Source organism: Ornithodoros turicata, chromosome 1 (assembly GCF_037126465.1).
Source record: "Ornithodoros turicata isolate Travis chromosome 1, ASM3712646v1, whole genome shotgun sequence".
In the NCBI taxonomy this organism is placed as follows: Eukaryota; Metazoa; Arthropoda; class Arachnida; order Ixodida; family Argasidae; genus Ornithodoros; species Ornithodoros turicata.
In genome coordinates, this window is record NC_088201.1 from 3,469,274 (window position 1) to 3,486,899 (window position 17,626).

Sequence of the window (17,626 nt, forward strand, 5' to 3'; positions counted from 1 at the left end):
GGACACAAAGCGGTTATCGCTCCAAAGCACGTGGCCCTCTCACGTGAAATGGGCTCAGTTCTCCCTGTGCTTCTGCTGCGCGGTTTTGGTTACTTTGCATAGCGAAATTCAGCATTAGATATTTTAACTCGCGTGCTCAATTCAGGATTTAACAAAATAGAAATGCTTTCAACGAGGATTATCTCACATTCTACTATATCGTTTTTGCCCGAAAAAGCCCCTAATTACAAAGTTAATGAATGAATGAATGAATGAATGAATGAATGAATGAATTTGAGGTAATTAGTCATCTAGTAGTTACATACTCTCTACAAGAGTGTGTCGGCACGGCCGTATACACACCTGCAAATACGGTATCTATGCTGCTCTCGTAGCTTTCTTATAAAAAAAGAATATAAAGAACCGCACATAAAGAATAAAAAACGCACAGTATAATGGTACAGGGAAGTCCTTTTCTCGCAGGTGTTCAACGACTTACAAATTTATGTTTGCTCCAATTTGGCCTTTTTTGCATTCTTTTTAGCCCCGTGAAAGAGTCAAAGACACGCATTCGGGCAATTACGTCACCGAAGGTTTCAAACGGTGCAGACAGCCAAATTAAAGGAAACTTAACATTCCATACAAGTTTTCAATAGAATTTCTATTCACCTTCTTTCACATTATTTCCGATTCCTCTACCAAACGTCGACCAATCACGAAGAAGTTGTACTACATCTGTTAATTCAGCCTCTTTCCAGACCTAGCACAGCCTGTGGGTTACAACTACACAAAAACAATGCCATAGAAAATGCTCAGCATTGATGAAGGAAAAGTCGTCGCATTCAAGAAGACCCTCGAAGCATAATTCTAGTGCAGACCACCCCTCATGAGGTGGTTCAACAGTAACGATTTGCGGTTGAGCAACCTCAAGTTGGGGGGGGGTTTGGTTCACAAGAATTGCAGCTACTGGTGCCAAATGCTCGCTGGCCCTCTTGCCCAGGCACTCTGCAGGAACGACCTCATCCTCATTGGCCAAGGCTGGGCGGCCATGCGGCACAAAGATGTACAACACCGTTGTACACCTAACTAGGTTTTTTGACAAACTTTTTGCGTGTGTGCCAGTTTCGGTCTCGAACAGGATTTAAAAAAAAAGAAAAGAAAACAAGTGCGAAGTTTCCGAGCTGTTCGTGACACGTTTTTTCCCAAAAGGTTGCTTTCTCATGTTGGTGAATCACAGGGCAATAACTTGCGTTTGATTGTGCCATACTTATATAGGCTTATTTTTACGTAACATTTTTTTGTTCCTTTCTGCGGTCTCCCTCCTTTGACAACTATTTTTTCAATACCACCATAGTATTTTTACAAACATACATTGCAGTAATTTGACAGCGCCAGTGGGATATGCGGAATCGGCGCATCAAAATAAAGCGGGCATTGTGCACGTAGAAACCAGACCTGGCGAGAGCGTGTTTCGTTTTTTTAACGTGTTTTTTTTTTTTAGGCCCGTGCATTTTCGCACCTGTCTGGGGAGCGAAAAAAAAATTTGTGATGCGAGCGAAAGAAAATTTGAAAAGTTGTTGCGAACTATCAATATGTGTACGCAATGCAAAAATCGTAACAGCAAGGACGCTACGTGAGTGCTACAGCAAATATGGGAAAGTGAAGATGAAACGAAAAATTGTCCCGCAGAGATTCATGAACAAGTTCATGAACAAGTTCATGAACAAGTTTTCAATTCTTTTCCTGAAAAAGCAAAAACAGCAAAATATTCATCATGTGTGGTCCTACAAGGACTTGCCTGGCTGCATTTTTAAAAATTTCTCGCCATACTTAAAATTGATACCGTTAAACTATAGTGTATTAAAGAGCTTCAAGATCATAAAAAAAAAAAATTACGTGTTTTGATGATTTTAGTGCAACAAAATGGGCTTTATAGGCTTGAGGAGAAAATAAGAAAATGCCTACCTGTACCAGTTTGTTACCGTATGTACAACAGAAAATCAGTCAAAAAGTGCTTGTTGGACAACTCTGAACATTTTTATACCACCAGTATTGTCAGTGACCAAATAAAAATGAGCAATATGCAAAACACCATCTCCTAAGTAGGAAGAAAATATCGAGGTACTCTGTGTACAATAAAAAGCATGTCCCATTTATTTTTTGCTCTTAACATTCGTGGCCAATTGTGCCTCGAAAACAAAACGTTTGCATACAACCAAGGTAGTAACCAGCAGCCTGAAAAATGTAGAGCACAAACACCCTCTGCAACATATGGTGCCTTCACTTTTGTCATTTATGAAAATGTCAACAAGTGTTGCCCTCCCAACAGCTTTTAATCATTTGCAAACGTACACAACTTTCGTCGGCTGCAGAGACAGCAACTTTTTACACAGGCTATCACAAAACGCTAAGCTGTTGAGAGGCCATCTAGTATAGACAAAGCCTTCTTTGTGACGTGCTGCCTCGATTAAAGAATGTCGGTTGATGGAAAAAGGCACCAGCAGTGGAACTCTAACCCTCATTCACACTGCATGACATTCGTTCAGTGCCACATGGTGACACCAAATGGCATTTCATGAAACTGGCATTCACTCAGCGAATGAGTTTGGGGAGATCATCTGCTTTTCTCTCTTGCACCAACTACGCACCCTCGACGGCAGAGAGGCAGCAAAAAAAAAACACATTAAGCATTAAAAAAAAAAAAAGACACGCGGAATTGGAAGTTATTGTCCCATAAGTTTTTCCGTGCTTCTTTATTTCTGAAATTAAGGGGAGTCCTTACACAATTTTCAAAGACTACTCTTGTTCCGACTCAACTCGTTCAGTGCCAAGCTGATTTGTGCCACGCCTAAACACCATACAGCCATACTCACCGCCATCTTGCCTGTCAATTGCGATTCGGTTACGTACTTGTCCGGGCCTACCACGATTGTCAAAGCGAAGCAAATAGTAGTTTAGTTGTGCCAACGATGTCCATACGTATAGTTTTTAAGGTAGACAATAAATCTGTCCACCAGTATTCACACGTAACACGGTCAAACTATTAAACAGATCGTTGTCGTCACTAGCGAATGACATCTTTCTCTGCCATGTAGCTCCATCTTGCTCGAGCAAATGACATTCAACGTAACTGTCATTCGTCGGGAATGACATTCACTTTGCCGGGCAACAGGGGTATTACACTGTTGTTGCCGTGGCGATGAGCGTAACTGGCGACAATGTAAGAGAGCATGTGTCGATGGCGTCCCTGTGTTTCCTAGCGTGGCTTGGTACAGCTCCGGTCAACCTTAATAATAACACTGAAAAAATTTGGTCCCATTTCCCAGCGCGATAACAGCCACCCTTGGTGCACTGGGGGAATGTTAAGTGAACAAAGTCATTGCGTTAAACTAACATAATCATTTTGTCTAATTAAGATTTCCTCGTGGCCCCAAGGATTGCTGCGATCGTGCTCGGGAGCGATGCCACAACTTTCTAAGTGTTATTATTAAGGTTGACCGGAGCTGTACATTGATGAGAGGGTATGGCTAACACGACCGTGTAGTAGCAGGTAGTACCGCCGACCAGATATGGAAGGGTTGGAATTCTACCGCTGGTGCCTTTTCATCAACTGACATTCTTTAGTCAAAGCATGCACACTGTGAAGCTTAAGTGTTGGCTTTCTCCTCCTATGTTTCATTGCCTCAGCTACAACTATGTCTGTATGGCCAAAGGTGTCTCACTTCCCTGGTTAGCGTAACTAAAGGTGTGGATGCGTTTTCTGGAGAATATTAGCAGTACATTACACCTGGCAGCCAGTGGACCAGCCCAGGTGGTGTTGCCACTGGGCAACCTTTCGTGTCATCATGGCAATGGTGAAGAGCCAATAGATTGCAGAAGGTGTTGAGAGCATACAATTTTATGATCAAATGAAACTACAGCATTTATTGCATGACTCTGATGATTGATTGTGCTGAAAATTCCCCCGATGCTTTTTTTTTTTTACTGACAGCAGGCCCGCCACAGTGTTCTACTTACCATATTTTCATATATATATATAAGACAGCTTCTTAGTCTTTTTTTTTTTTTTTTAGAATGAGAGTGACATTTGCCTAGCCATCTTGCCATCTTGTACTACTCGACGGCAACCCTAGATTCGGAGCATAAAATTTTCCTAATTCGAGTCCCCTTTCAAATTCTCTGCACCCATCTTTGGATGGACACACAAGATCCCAGATAGTTTTGGTTGGTATTTTTTTTACACCTGTCATTCCACAAAAAAAAGCAATCACGTTTGTGTGTTGCACAATGTGCACTTCACAATAGCAAAGGAAAGAAAGCAGCTCGAAATTTCGTTCCACATTATGAGGCAATCTTATATTAAAGAGAAAATATGGTATCATTACGACACAATATTTTTTTCTGTTACATCCGCTTCACATAAAGTGCTCTCGTCAGACCATGGTGTAAAACAGTATCACACTCTCTTGCTCGCGTAGCACCAGTGAGTATGCCCTTCTCGACCCATTTTGTTGAACTGTCACTGATGGGCATACACACACGACATCTGCTACAAATTCAGAGAGACTTTGATAAAGCTCTTGCACGATAGTTCACGCAGAGCATGTTATGGCGCCAGGTTGAGTTTTTAGGGTGTACTGCCGTGTGACCTATAGTAGTTATCAATGGCATATTAATGTTGATGGTACTCTTACATATCATATGCTTCATATGAGAATGAACAACAATGCAGCAAAGAGTGATTGACATTTGTAGTTGTAACATTTAGCACAAAATACAATGTCTTTCTACTGACTGGTTCGGAATGAATCTCTGTACACAAAAGCATGCGAGCGGTGACCTCCGCAACATAACACAAGGCTGATTAAGTGGCAAGCCTCTGCACTGCGCGCCCTCTCAATTCAATGGAAACAATAGCACACCATGTCTAACAAGAATGCAGGCATGAATTTAAACCCTCTATCTGACTATTTTGTGTCTGTATTTTGTCGTTAATGCAATAAGTTATAAAATTTCTCGTAGGACTGTACTGAGAAGTGATTATTTGGTATTATTTTATTATTTAACCCAGTATTAAGTATTATTTTAACAAAGGAAGCTGTTTACGCTGCCTTTTGCCTTAACGTACCACTTCTTCATTTACAGGTGTAGAGTGAGACTCTTGCATTTGTTAAGACTCATCGATTTCAACGCGACTGTAAAATCCTAATGGTGCGGCTATTCGCCTACAGCCTGTTTACGGAGCTACGGCTCCTTTTAGATAGTGCTTTATTTATGTCTCCACTTTAGTACGCCGAGTGCAAACACGGCAGCGTGACCTCACAGCACCCATCGCCGAGAGGCGACCACACCGAGACTGACCGCAAAGGCTAACCACATCACAGGCTAAACCGAGGTTTTTGCACTGGCAAAGTTTTTTTTTACACCGTGTGTACAATGTACATAACGAGCAACACAATTTCTAACGACTTTAAGTTTATCTTTACAAGAAACCGTTCTTAGATGCTCTAGCTTTCTGCAATACTGGACAAGGCCATGGGACCTTCAAGAGAAGACAGAGGACTAGATATGCGTGCCTTTCTGATTGTCCGAAGCATCAAGTAAATATATGACATTTTCTTCGTGAGGGCTTAAAGCCACAATAACTAAGTAATGGGTAGTTGAATTCATTCAGATTATGTTAGTGAGTTCAAAATCTCAATAATGTAGGATAAGTTCGGCGTCCCCCCCCCCCCCGACACATTCATCGCAGTAAGTCTTTGCGGTATCACGCCCCAGTCACCCCCCACCCGCGGTACTTCTGCAGAAAATGCTGCCTCATAGTTAGGGCCTGACTCTTTTCGTGTTTTATTTTTGGCCAAATTCGGGGGGTAAATATCGGGTGATATTTTTCAGTCGAAAATTCGGGTGTATTTGGGTTAAATCCCGTTACGGCATATTCTGTCGTCAGGAATTCGGGTGTATTCGGGTGATTTTTTTTTCTGTTTAATAAAAATTTGTCTTAACATGAAACTAATGCTTAGCAATGTTATCAAACTTTATTTTAATGCACGCTTACGAGCGTGCCACACGACCCGGACGTTTTCGGGTAGATTCGGGTTAAACCCGAATTTTACAGATTTCGTTCGGGGGGGGGGGGGGGGGGTAAATATCGGGCGGATACGGGTTTAACCCGAAAAAGTCAGGCCCTACTCATAGTCCATCTGCATCAGGCAGGGTGCGTGCTGCTTGAAAGCAACCACATTACGCATGTCAGTCGGATTTTTTTGTGTGTCAATTTAAGTTATTCTACGCAAATGCCAGATGAGTGATTCAAAAACTCAGTTGGCAGCACTAGGTTGGATTCCAGAGGAATTTTGAAGAAAAAGGTAAAACAAATATCGGCAACTGGCTGGACTTTACCAAAACTTTGAAAATATTAGTGAAATACAGGGTAGCAACCTACAAATGTGTGCCAGCGCACTGTGCTCAGCAATTACTGGATGCAGGTGGAGCACTGTGTTGTTCTCACATAAAGCTCCCAAGCCAATTCAGTCCTGGCAAACTTCGAAGTGAATGAGCATCACGGTGCAGAGTTCCGATGGAAAATTTACGAACCCCATAATTCAGTGATTCCCAAACTCTGCTAACCTGCGACCCATCAAAAATATAAAATATATCGTCGCAACCCCCCCCCCCCCTTTTTCGCAATGCCGCAAGCTTTTCGATTTCAGTGTGTGAACCGTAAAGCACAAAACTGACGCTGCAATCTCATTTGACACTGAAGCCAGAGCCAATCAGCGGGGCTAGAACCCATCGTAAAAACGAGCAAAGAAAAGAACACCTGCCAGCAGGAATGACTGCAGTGAGCTTGTTTTTTAGGGAACAGTGCGTCAAAACAAGGGCGGAGTTTTGGACACAGCAACTCTCAGTTCCGGCTCTGTGCTGCGCTGCCACCTCTACTTTGTTTTCATCGACGCCACAACGGTAAGCAAAGTTGGCAAAAGTATGTTGTGGCAAAAAAGAGAAGGATTCTCGTGGCTTTAGTACTCCAGATCGTGTACTTCCCTGCCAGCCCTGGCCAAAATTGGGGAAGTGACTTGAGCAGAAACTGTTGCTGTCCCTCTTTTTCAAGTTCCCCCCACTGAACCCACAGTTTGGGAAGCACTGCCGTAATCAAAACAATCAAAATGGCAGTGATTGAGACGCTGCTGCACAGATGCGCGGAACTGAAGCAAGACTGTCATTGCAAGACAGCTTGGTCCCAACCACTAACTCTGCACCGAGATGCTCAGTCATTTCGAAATTTATACTAGGATCAAATCACCCCACAAAGCTCTTTATGAAGGCAACACAACGCACCGCTTCCATGGAGTAAATGCTGCGCCGTTCTGTGGGCCACTACTCTGCATTCCATTTCTGCGGGCTCGAGACGCTAGCCACAACTCATGGAAGACACACACATGCAGAATCGCTTGTCGACTTGGGTGATGCGGTACCAGTCCCCGCCTTGCACTGAGCACTGGGCATAGCTTAATACAAGCCTGCATGTCACATTCATCGCTGCAAAAATTGCACTTGGGATGAAACCATGTTGACCATGACCATGACCTTGACCATGAAACCATGACCATGAAACCATGCTGACGGTGGGAAAGAAAATTGATGGTCTATGTGGCACTGGGATGATAGTCTTGCCAAATGTTTCTCAATCTCACAAAATGCAGTCGAGTTCGTGTCACTAAAGTCTCCGTAAGGGCAGGATGCGACGGGCACGGCTGCCAACTACGTTGTCCTTCTGCACGTCTCCCGCCTATACTGCTACATGCTACTTTTAATGTGGAATTGCAGTAGTAAAGGAGGTGCCTGAAAGAGTTCAAAATGATGCTCATGTATGTTTTTTTTAGCAAGATACCTACTCTTTGTATCTGCACCATTTCCGATTGCCCAATGGGGTCGTGACACTTGGTTCATTGCACCGTTTACGTGCACCGGGGTACTCTTCCGTGCGTCGCGATTGGCCAGAACTCGACTATCCGGCTCCAAAGCCCCGCGGCGCTTAATGATACTCGTAAGTGGGGAGTGACTTTTTCGGGTTAAATGCCTGTCTCAGATTTGGAGGGGGTAAAAATCGGGCGCTCTTTTAAAACCTGTAATTCGGGGAGAAATCTTGCGATAATTGTGCTTTCGGGTGTTTTTGGTTCTCCTCTTGTCTTATTAAGTCCTTTCCTAATCTCTCTTTTTTTGTTTCTTTGTTGTTGTTTTTTTTGCGAGATCGTAACCTTCCAGCGGTAATCCCCAAAGGTATAGACAGTGTTGACACAGATGGGTGTGTTGCTGGGAACGTAAGTGACCCAATTTTTACATGCGTTACACGTGACTACCTTTGTTCGTCTCCAGTGGAAACGCCACTTGAGGATTCCACAGTGACTGGAATTCATGGGATAAGTCGGGTTTAACCCGAATTGGTCGGAGGTCAGTTCGGGGGGAATAACCGGGCGGAATCGGGTTTAACCCGAAAAAGTCACACCCTGCTTATAAGTAGGGCCTGACTTTTTCGGGTTTTATTTTTGGCCAAATTCGGGGGGTAAATATCGGGTGATATTTTTCATTTGAAAATTCGGGCGTATTCGGGTTAAATCCCGTTACAGCATATTCTGTCGTCAGGAATTCGGGTGTATTCGGGCGATTTATTTATTTTGTTTAATAAAAATTTGTCTTAACATGGAACTAATGTTTATAAATGTTATCAAACTTTATTTTAATGCATGCTTATGAGTGTACCACGCGACCCGGATGTTTTCGGGTAGATTCGGGTTAAACCAGAATTTTACAGATTTCGTTCGGGGGGGTAAATATCGGGCGGATACGGGTTTAACCCTAAAAAGTCACTCCCTACTTATAAGCATGTGGTTTTCAAGTGACCATTGTGCCTGTTCACCATCTGCTGTATCAAATGACAAACTATGTTTGACGGGGTATACTAAGCTATGCAAATGACACCAACCAATGCACAATCAAGTGTCACAGACCATTAAGCGGTGAAACGTGTCTCGCAGAGATTAGCGGCGCAGTTTTCAATGCTGATGCCCAAGATTTTGAACCAATTTTAGACTGAATTCAAGATACTCAACACAACACAAGTTCTTACCGAGGCACTAGGCAAATTATTAATGATAAATTATTTCACATTAATACAACCATCAATGCGATAAATAGATGCGCCGTGACAACATTTTTCAACATTAATATTTCTCGCTAAAATATTTACAACATCCAGGAAAAAAGCATTTCTCGCACAATGACTCCTCGCTAAATAACGAACCAATAAAAGCTGGTAAAACCTTGGTGCATTCGAGCGCAACAGAAAACCACTTGAGAGCAAATAATTGACGAGCAAATTAGACTCTGTGAAAGCGAGCTGGTGTACCGCGGAAAGCACAAGACCGAGAGGACGACGCGAGACCTAAAAAGTCTTCGCGTTGTCCTCTTCGTCTTGTGTGTTCCTCCAACTCAAAGAAACGTTACCTCTTTGAGCAAATAATTGTTTTACAAAAGCATTCACGCTTCAAAGTCCCCAGCACAGAGCGTGGCATATTAGTAAATTTTCCCCGAAACTCACTTGGTCCAGCCAGTGGGTAAGCCACACTCTCTTAAGGCAATGGGACGGGCAGAGACGGTGGCCCCGGCACAGCAGCTCGATCTCCGGGCCAGAGGAATCGCTGCTCCTCCGCTTGGACTGCCAGCGCCGCACCACCAGCTGCCCCAGGTGAGACACCCGGGCTCGTCCCGAGCACCGCACGTACCAACGACCCGTCCACAGGAACCCATTTCCGCCTTTGCTGCATGGTGGCGCAACCACATAAGTTCACGTCAGACGTTTTCACAGGCAAGGTGACGCAAGGTGATGCAAGCTCGAAGTACATGCTGTTACCCTATAAAAGTCTACCTGCAATTTCTAGGTGCGTCCAAAAGAAAAGTGCCGCACTCGTGAGGGACTATCGCATCCGGGAACGTATGTATGATACCGATTGGGGTAATGTCCGTCACCGCTTCAGAGTCAATTTGGCCAAATTTCTCTTCCAAAAACAGCTTACGTACTAAATAAATGAGTTTTAAAGGAGCATTAAAGTGGTATCTAACATGGCCAAAAACTGCTGTCATCTTGTAAAGCAGTATGTGAAAAGTATTCCCACAAAATATTTCTGTCCAAAGTTGTTTCACCACGGTGCAATAAATTTGGAAAATGGCTGCCGCGGTGACACGCCGGAGCGCTCCAACTGCAGACCACACCCACTCTACTGTGACGTTGGTGGTAGAGAGCCCCTCATTCGTTCGTAGGAAAAACCGTCTGCTATGAACATTGCAAGCTGTTTCTTGTGGACTTCCAGTCTTTATATGATTTATATCACGTTTTCCAAAAAAAAAAGCCAGAGAAAATGCACTTATATGCAGCCTGAGAAAATAAGATTACGATCGCAAGAGTAATATATCCGTGGCTTCTGTGCAATCTCAGAATTCACAGCAGCAGAAAGCAAGCGATGGCGGCGGTATTGTGGCGCCACCTGTTAGCCACTGAACCAACTGTGCGGTGAAAACGGTCGGACAGGCTGCACACTGTCGGGGAGCACGGGGTTTTCGCTGTACAAGCGCAGTTAATTTCGGGCTGCACCACTCGTTCTTCCCGTGGTGTCTGCGGTCCCAAAAAATCGTGGTTGTGTCGTGGACAGTCTTCAAACCCTCCGTTTTGGACATCACGTAGCCAGAGAACGCATGGCGTCTCCGAAGCGGTAGCAGACGCTTCGGCGTTACATATTCACTGTAGTCTTCTTCTTTGCCTGGGCCAATGTCATAATGAGGACAATGAAGGAAGTACACAAGGGTGGCATGCCACGTGATGTCACTAATGGACTTTGGCTTATAAGCTTTTGGCGCCACTCGAAATTATTAAACTGGCCTTGGTCACACTTGGCGTACTCTCGTTGGGTCCCGGAACAACATGCACCCTAGCAGTAGGTTCCCTACTTAACGACAGCAGACACACCCCCCAGTGTGAAACAGCTTCAAACGTTGCTGTCAAGCCCTGGCGATCGCCAGCGATGACGTTGCTTACAAAAGCAACAAGACCCACGAAAGGAGATTCGACGGCTTAACCAATGAATCGCTTTAATCCGATTTCACTCTGATCCCAAATTGTCCTTTTCTTCCTTTCATGTCACACCATTCCTAACAATTGCGCCAGACATTCCGTACTGAAACATCCCCACAGTCTTCAACAGGATGATTATGCAAAGAAGAATGCAAGGCACACACCTGGTAGGTTCCAAACAGATGTGCACGAGCTCGTCATTGGCATAGTGGTGCGTGTGGGACAGTTGCCTTTCCTCTTCCACCCTTTGCTCAGCTATTGCTTCACCTCGCCGCTCCTCGAATTCCTTTCTCTGTTTTGTCTCATCTACGACCCAGGATAAAAGCAGTTAGAATAACAAATAAACGGGGGGGTCTTGTGCAGGTATATATTCACTGCGAGATTGACCTACAGGGGGCGACACTGTCACCTTTCTAGTGTGGATAACACGCTGACAGATGTTTAAAGTTGATGTTTTTTTTTTCTTTTCTGTAATTCTCGCGTGTATTCACCGGAAGATAACTTGTGCCGCAATGGTACGATACTGTTCGGTTCCCCAATGCTCCACCTACTGCACTGAACGCGGCATAAACGTGTGACGCGAGGAAGCTATCTACACTACGCTAGTTCATAGTTTCTCCACAGCGCGGTGACACTGTTCGATCTCCGAGCGAATAGAGCCCCTAGTGGATTCTGCGAATCCACAAAATTTCGTGGAATTGGCCTCGTCTCGTGTTTTCCGCGAAATATTCCATATACTGCAGAATGCGAGGGTTTCAATCGACCTGCAACATTTTCCCGATTAGTCCCCGAGTATTTTATACCCGATTAGTCCCCGACTGATGCCGCTGGGACTTACACGGCTGAACATGTCACGACGAAAGAAAATTTCACAACGGGAATGCCCAGAGAGAAATTGTCAGAGTCTAGTTTAATTTTCTTTGCGTACTGAAAAGTTCCAAAAGGCTGGAAAAGTGTGCGGGACGAGTCAGTAAGCGATCTTGGGAGAATGCTGCAACATTTTCCTCTCGTTGTCTCTTGCGCACGCGTTTGTAAATCCCACTTTGCGGAAATGTTAATTTTTCCTTTATGTATATCTCACGAAAAAACTCAATTCCCAATACATATTTTTGCTATGTGGTGTGTTCTTTCTGTCAGCAGATGCTGCTCAGACATCAGAGCCGTACTCTCCAGTTCACACTGGGTTTCTCGTACTTGTCACAAACAACTTGTCAGATATACGCTTGAGCAGAGCCGTCCCAAGGCGAGCTGCTACCTGGAGACCGATTATGCCAAGTTATTCTTTCGGTACATTCTCTAACATGGAAGAAAAGGTGACAAAAGATCTAGAAAGAGCATGCGCAAATATTCGCCCGCATGCTTTGCAGGTAGCACGCGAGACTCGGTTCAAATATGTTATAAGGCCTGTCCGTACTTTCCAAGAGCTCAGGAACGACCTTGTAGACGATGTCCTGGAGGGTACGATCTTGACGCAGACTTAGGTGCGGCTGCGTTTCGTGCACTTTGGTGTTGCATATAGGGCAGAGTCGGCTCGTTTGAAGGTACTTCACGATGCAGCTCTTGCAGACTGAAACGAGAGAAGCATTACATGAGCAGACTTACCCCCGAAAGACCTACATTTATCTCTACAGGGTCAGTCATCAGCTGCAGACAGTAAAGCATTTTGCCTCTCCTCCTCAATAAGGCCCCCCTCGAACGATCTCATTTGCGGAGAGAGCCTTCATTAGGAGGAGGGGGAAAGCATTTCTTTCGCTCACAAACAATGCAATGGATGTTTTTTTGGGGGGGATTATGAGAGTTCCGCGACCAAAAGCCAACTTTGCCACGAAAAAAAAAGAAAAATGAATAATAGGGAACTTACATGTATGCAGGCACTCCGTGATACTAGCAGCATCGATCAGGTAGCCAGCACACAACAGACAGACTATGTGCGGGTTCAGGTCACGAATGTAAAGCCTGGATGTCTGAAAAAGACACCCGACTGCTCCATAATCGTAATCTTTATTTAGTCAATACTGCAAAATGAACGCAAAGCATTAATTCGTCAAACTCTTATATTTATTTATTTCATCACACAAGTGATTAGGAGCAGAGGCTAAAAAGTCACAGGAGACTTGACAAGGCCTCTACCCCCTACAGCAGCACATTAAATAATCGCAATGTATGCAACACTATGCACAGTGGTAAACAGGTACAGAAATGTCACTCAATCATCAATAACAGAGATCAGCTTCGAACCTTACTCATGCTACAGCAATGTAACGTTTATATACAGTAGTGATTAATCTAAATTACAAAAGTATGTTAGCAAATCATTTCTATGTAAAGACAGCAGATCGCATGTATTATCATTGAGTAATCTAACTAAATTATATTGCAACCTGTGGAACCCATACGACGTCCGGCACTGTGGAACTTCATATGTTAAAGGGTGGCGGTAATTGTAAACAGGATTAGTAATTTCTAAGCTTGCTACGTCCAGGAGGTCACATAAGTTTTCCTTAACTGCCCTTCGGTACGCCAGGATGAGCCTATAGCAATAAAGGTTGTGAATCCTGGGTATGCGATACTTCTCGAATAGCCTCTCGAATTATAGATGTTGAAGGATAAGATATTGTGTTGTGCGTGGGTGCCTGAGCGCCCAAATTATTATTATTATTATTGCAATAAATTGCACAATTGCTCATAAATGCAAACCACCGAGCAGAATTCTAGAACGAAGGCACTTCCCCGGCAGTGCTAGTAACTATTGCACATTAACGTTATTAGTGATCTCATTTTGTACTGTCATTGCAATGTACATGTCTCAAAATATTGTTTCTCTATGTGAAGTATCACAAAATTAAATTCTAGTTCTGACAAGTACAAATGGGTGCCCAATCTGCCCACGTGTCTGGCAACACTGCTCCTAAAACCGCCCACAGCTGCTGGCAGTCTTCTGACAAAGAGTGGCCGTTGCTTCTCACCTACCCCTTGGAGAATCCCAAACCATCAAGTCTTGCAGGCGGGATTACGATTTGCGTCTCTGAGTGAGCTGGATTTATAATACCAAATAAAATAAATGTCTATTTTTCTTCCACTGCAGTACTTTAAAGGGAGGGTCACATACAGTCTGATATGCTCTGAAACTAGGCTGAAATTGTATTCCTGGGTATTGTGGAAGTGCAGCTTTAAAAGTTTCATTCCGAGCAGCAGTGTATGTACACCTCTTTGGGATTGCTGAGGGATTATGGCCACCTTGGTTCCTCACCTCCTCTAGACAGATGTTGTTTCCAGCACAGCTCATGGTGAGCCATGGCAATGTTCTTCATTCAATTGTGTTGTGTTTGTCGTATGTTTAATTGCCCCATCCACCACAACGCTATTAATTCCTTTATTTAATAGCCATGGCCCTGTTGCACTGTTGCATTATCAACAACTGAGGATTAGAATGCATTCTGAATAGACAATGCTCTCCAAGATTCCATACAAGCTTCAATATTCAATTCATTCAAGGATATTCATTCATTCATTCAAGCTTCCAATCAATTCAGTTCATCACGATAGATATTCGCCACAGATATTTGTGGCACAAATTGTGTCACTTTATTTGGGTCCAGGTCATCCTTCCTCTTTGCTTGTCATCGTAACAGTTTCTCCAATGTTCCGTGGACTTGCAATGATTGGACGCTTGCAAGAAAAGTTTCCCCCCAAAAGTACAAACTGCACCAATAAACAGCTTTACGTTTCGACATGTCATTCATTTCTCGTACAAATGAATGTCGATGAAAACGAAAAGAGTAAGGCGTCCAACAGCGATAATTAAGATCAGATGCGCTTTTTAGGCAGGCACCCATAAACCTAAAAAGCAGAAACCACACACTTGTCGTGAATTACCTGTTTTCCAGTCATCCGGCTGCTCAAGGCCCAGTCGTGGTTCGAAAACAGTTCCGTCAATCAACGCGCGAAGTTGAAGTATTACTTTCAAACTCAAGTAATTACTGTGTTAGTACGATATTTAAGAACTTGTGACGTCCCGAGCTGGAAGAGCATCACGCAAAAATCGCCTCGCACAAAACGCACAATTTAAATAAGAAAGCATGCCCTACCGTCAACAAGCTTCAAATTACGCGATGAGCCGGAGGTACACGTGTTGGTTGAACTGCGCACAATACACCACGCGGACGCTATTTCGCAATATACGGAGATTTGTCATTGCAACCTTGTTCGTAACACATGCGCATGACGCCTATGACGTAAACAGAGCTTTGAAACAAACGTTACCAGGAGTAGAACAAAATAGATGGGGCTTCTTTGGTGACTTACATTATACCCGAACTAAGCATTGCCTTCGTATATTGCAGGCGTTTAAGTTCGTCGCAGCGTGCACTTTATTGTGCGAAGTCGCGAAATCGTTAGTCGACTGCGCCATTTTTAAGTTGGCTGCGATGGCAATCATGCTGGATGACAACGTGCGAGTACCTCGCTACGGGTGAAATGGCGAACATTACTTGCTACTATCACAATAGCTGGGGCATAATTATAGTGCGTCCAAAATAGCTACGTTCATCATACCCGATCGTTAATCTGTGTTGGCGTAAAGTTGGCTTAGTTCTGATATCGGTGTCGTCTGCTAGCAGAATAATGAAGCCCTATTTCTTTTTACACATGCACAAGGTGCTTGAGTTGCACATTCGGATGAACGCACGTTTATTTTTCGTTTGGACTGCCATTTAGGGAAGCGCTTCATCCCAATCGTCATCCTAGTGGAAGTGGAAAAGTTAGGCTGCCCGGAATTGAAATTTACGAAGCCTCCATCGTCGCCTCCCATTGCCGCTAGCTAGTTCCATCTCAAATCGAACAAGCCAGTACATTTGATGTCTCAAATGAACGGGGGGAAAAAAATGTGTTGCACGCCATCGGTGAGTGCAGTGTTGTGTCGGTTTTTGTCTGTCTTAAAAAAAAAATATCAAAGTTGACTCGAAGCGCCAAAACGCACCATATTTACTGCAACTTTCCGGACGATCTGTAAAACGGATAAGATTAAGCTTTATGCCATTTAATTTGTCATTCGTGGGTCTATCGAATGATACATAATTTGTTGCTCTGCTCTATCAGGAACGTAAGCGATACCTCTTTAAGTAGCACCATATCTCCGAAAAATGACGAATTTCGGAAGCATTTATCTAAACAAAAGAACGCCAAAAACTTGCTCAAAACTTTGGTATGTCGTAGATAGACCCTTACACTACACACCGAAGAAAAATCAAAATTCGGACTTTGTCGGTAGGCGCACTGTGAATTTTTTTCACTGTGTCTCCCGCGTGGGGCAAAACACTGGTTGAATGGGTTCCGCGTATAGGGCCGGCAAAAAATTCACAGTGCGCCTACCGTTCAAGTCCGAATTTTGATTTTTCTTCGGTGTGTAGTGTAAGGGTCTGTCTACCACATATCAAAGTTTTGAGCAATTCTTTCGGAGTTTTTTTTTTTTTTAGATAAATGCTTCCGAAATTCGTCATTTTTCGGAGGTATGGTGCTACTTAAAGAGGTATCGCTTACGTTCATGATAGAGTAGATAGAGCAATGAATTATATACCATTTGATAGCCCCATGAATGACATATTAAATGGCATAAAGCTCAATCTTATGCGTTTTGTACATCGTCCGGAAAGTTCCTGTGAATATGGCGCTTTGAGTCAATTTTGACTTTTTTTTTTTTCAGACAAACAAAAACCGCCACAGCACTGCTAACGCAGGAGCCTCTTATGCCCTAGGTTGTCCAAATTCAGAGCAAGAAATCACTAGAATGCCTCAAGAAATAGCCTTGCAGGGGACGCTCAAACCCGCGTGCAACGACATCGTCTTCTGAGAGGCAGTTTTTTCCTCCTTTGGGTCGTCCAAGAGAATTACCCATCACCACAGACTATACTACTATACTGCCACAGGCTGTCATTACTATAATTTCATTACAGTAATGACATTACTGCCCAGGTATGCCCACTGGTAATGCAAAAAAGAAAAAGCTACATACCGTAGATAATTTTTGTGTGTTGAGTAGGGCCGTTTTAGACAAAAAAAAACAAAAAAAAAACAGCGATGACAGGTTTGAAATGTTGAGAAGCCATAACAATTACCACTTTTATATCCTTCAACAGCCCAAAGTCGGGAAGAAAACTTCGCACACACGTAATGCTATAAAAAGCGCGGCAGCTTGTTTTTCAATATTTTCTCCTGTTCACAATTCCCGATTTTATTGCCCTGTCACGCTGTTGCTTTCAGTTGTCATATTTCTTCACAATGCGTTATTGGGTTTTACTTATATGATGAATGAGTAAGGGGGAGACTAGAAGGGATACATGCTTAATTCGTTTTACACAGTTTAACATTTTTCCCCTCTTCCTGTGGTAACATAGAGATCTTTATTGCAAAAAAACATGCATAAAGCGGGACGTTTTACATTCCACTTCTTGCTCGCTTGCGTTCCTTTAGAAATCCCGTGATTTGGCAGGACACAGTGAGAAGAGCTGGGAAATCCTTGTT

The 17,626-nt window shown here is 43.5% G+C and overlaps 1 protein-coding gene across 1 annotated transcript; it reads right to left on the bottom strand.

The window, feature by feature from the left end:
* Positions 1-7,587: 7,587 nt before the first annotated feature.
* On the bottom strand, positions 7,588-15,524 carry LOC135377310 (polycomb group RING finger protein 1-like). The gene is made up of 6 exons (XM_064609647.1): positions 14,984-15,524; positions 12,969-13,071; positions 12,522-12,674; positions 11,272-11,413; positions 9,581-9,800; positions 7,588-7,824 (listed from the first exon to the last, which is right to left on the bottom strand). The coding sequence occupies exons 1-6, from the start codon at positions 14,996-14,998 to the stop codon at positions 7,780-7,782; spliced, it is 678 nt and encodes a 225-aa protein (XP_064465717.1). The 5' UTR covers positions 14,999-15,524; the 3' UTR covers positions 7,588-7,779.
* Positions 15,525-17,626: the final 2,102 nt, after the last annotated feature.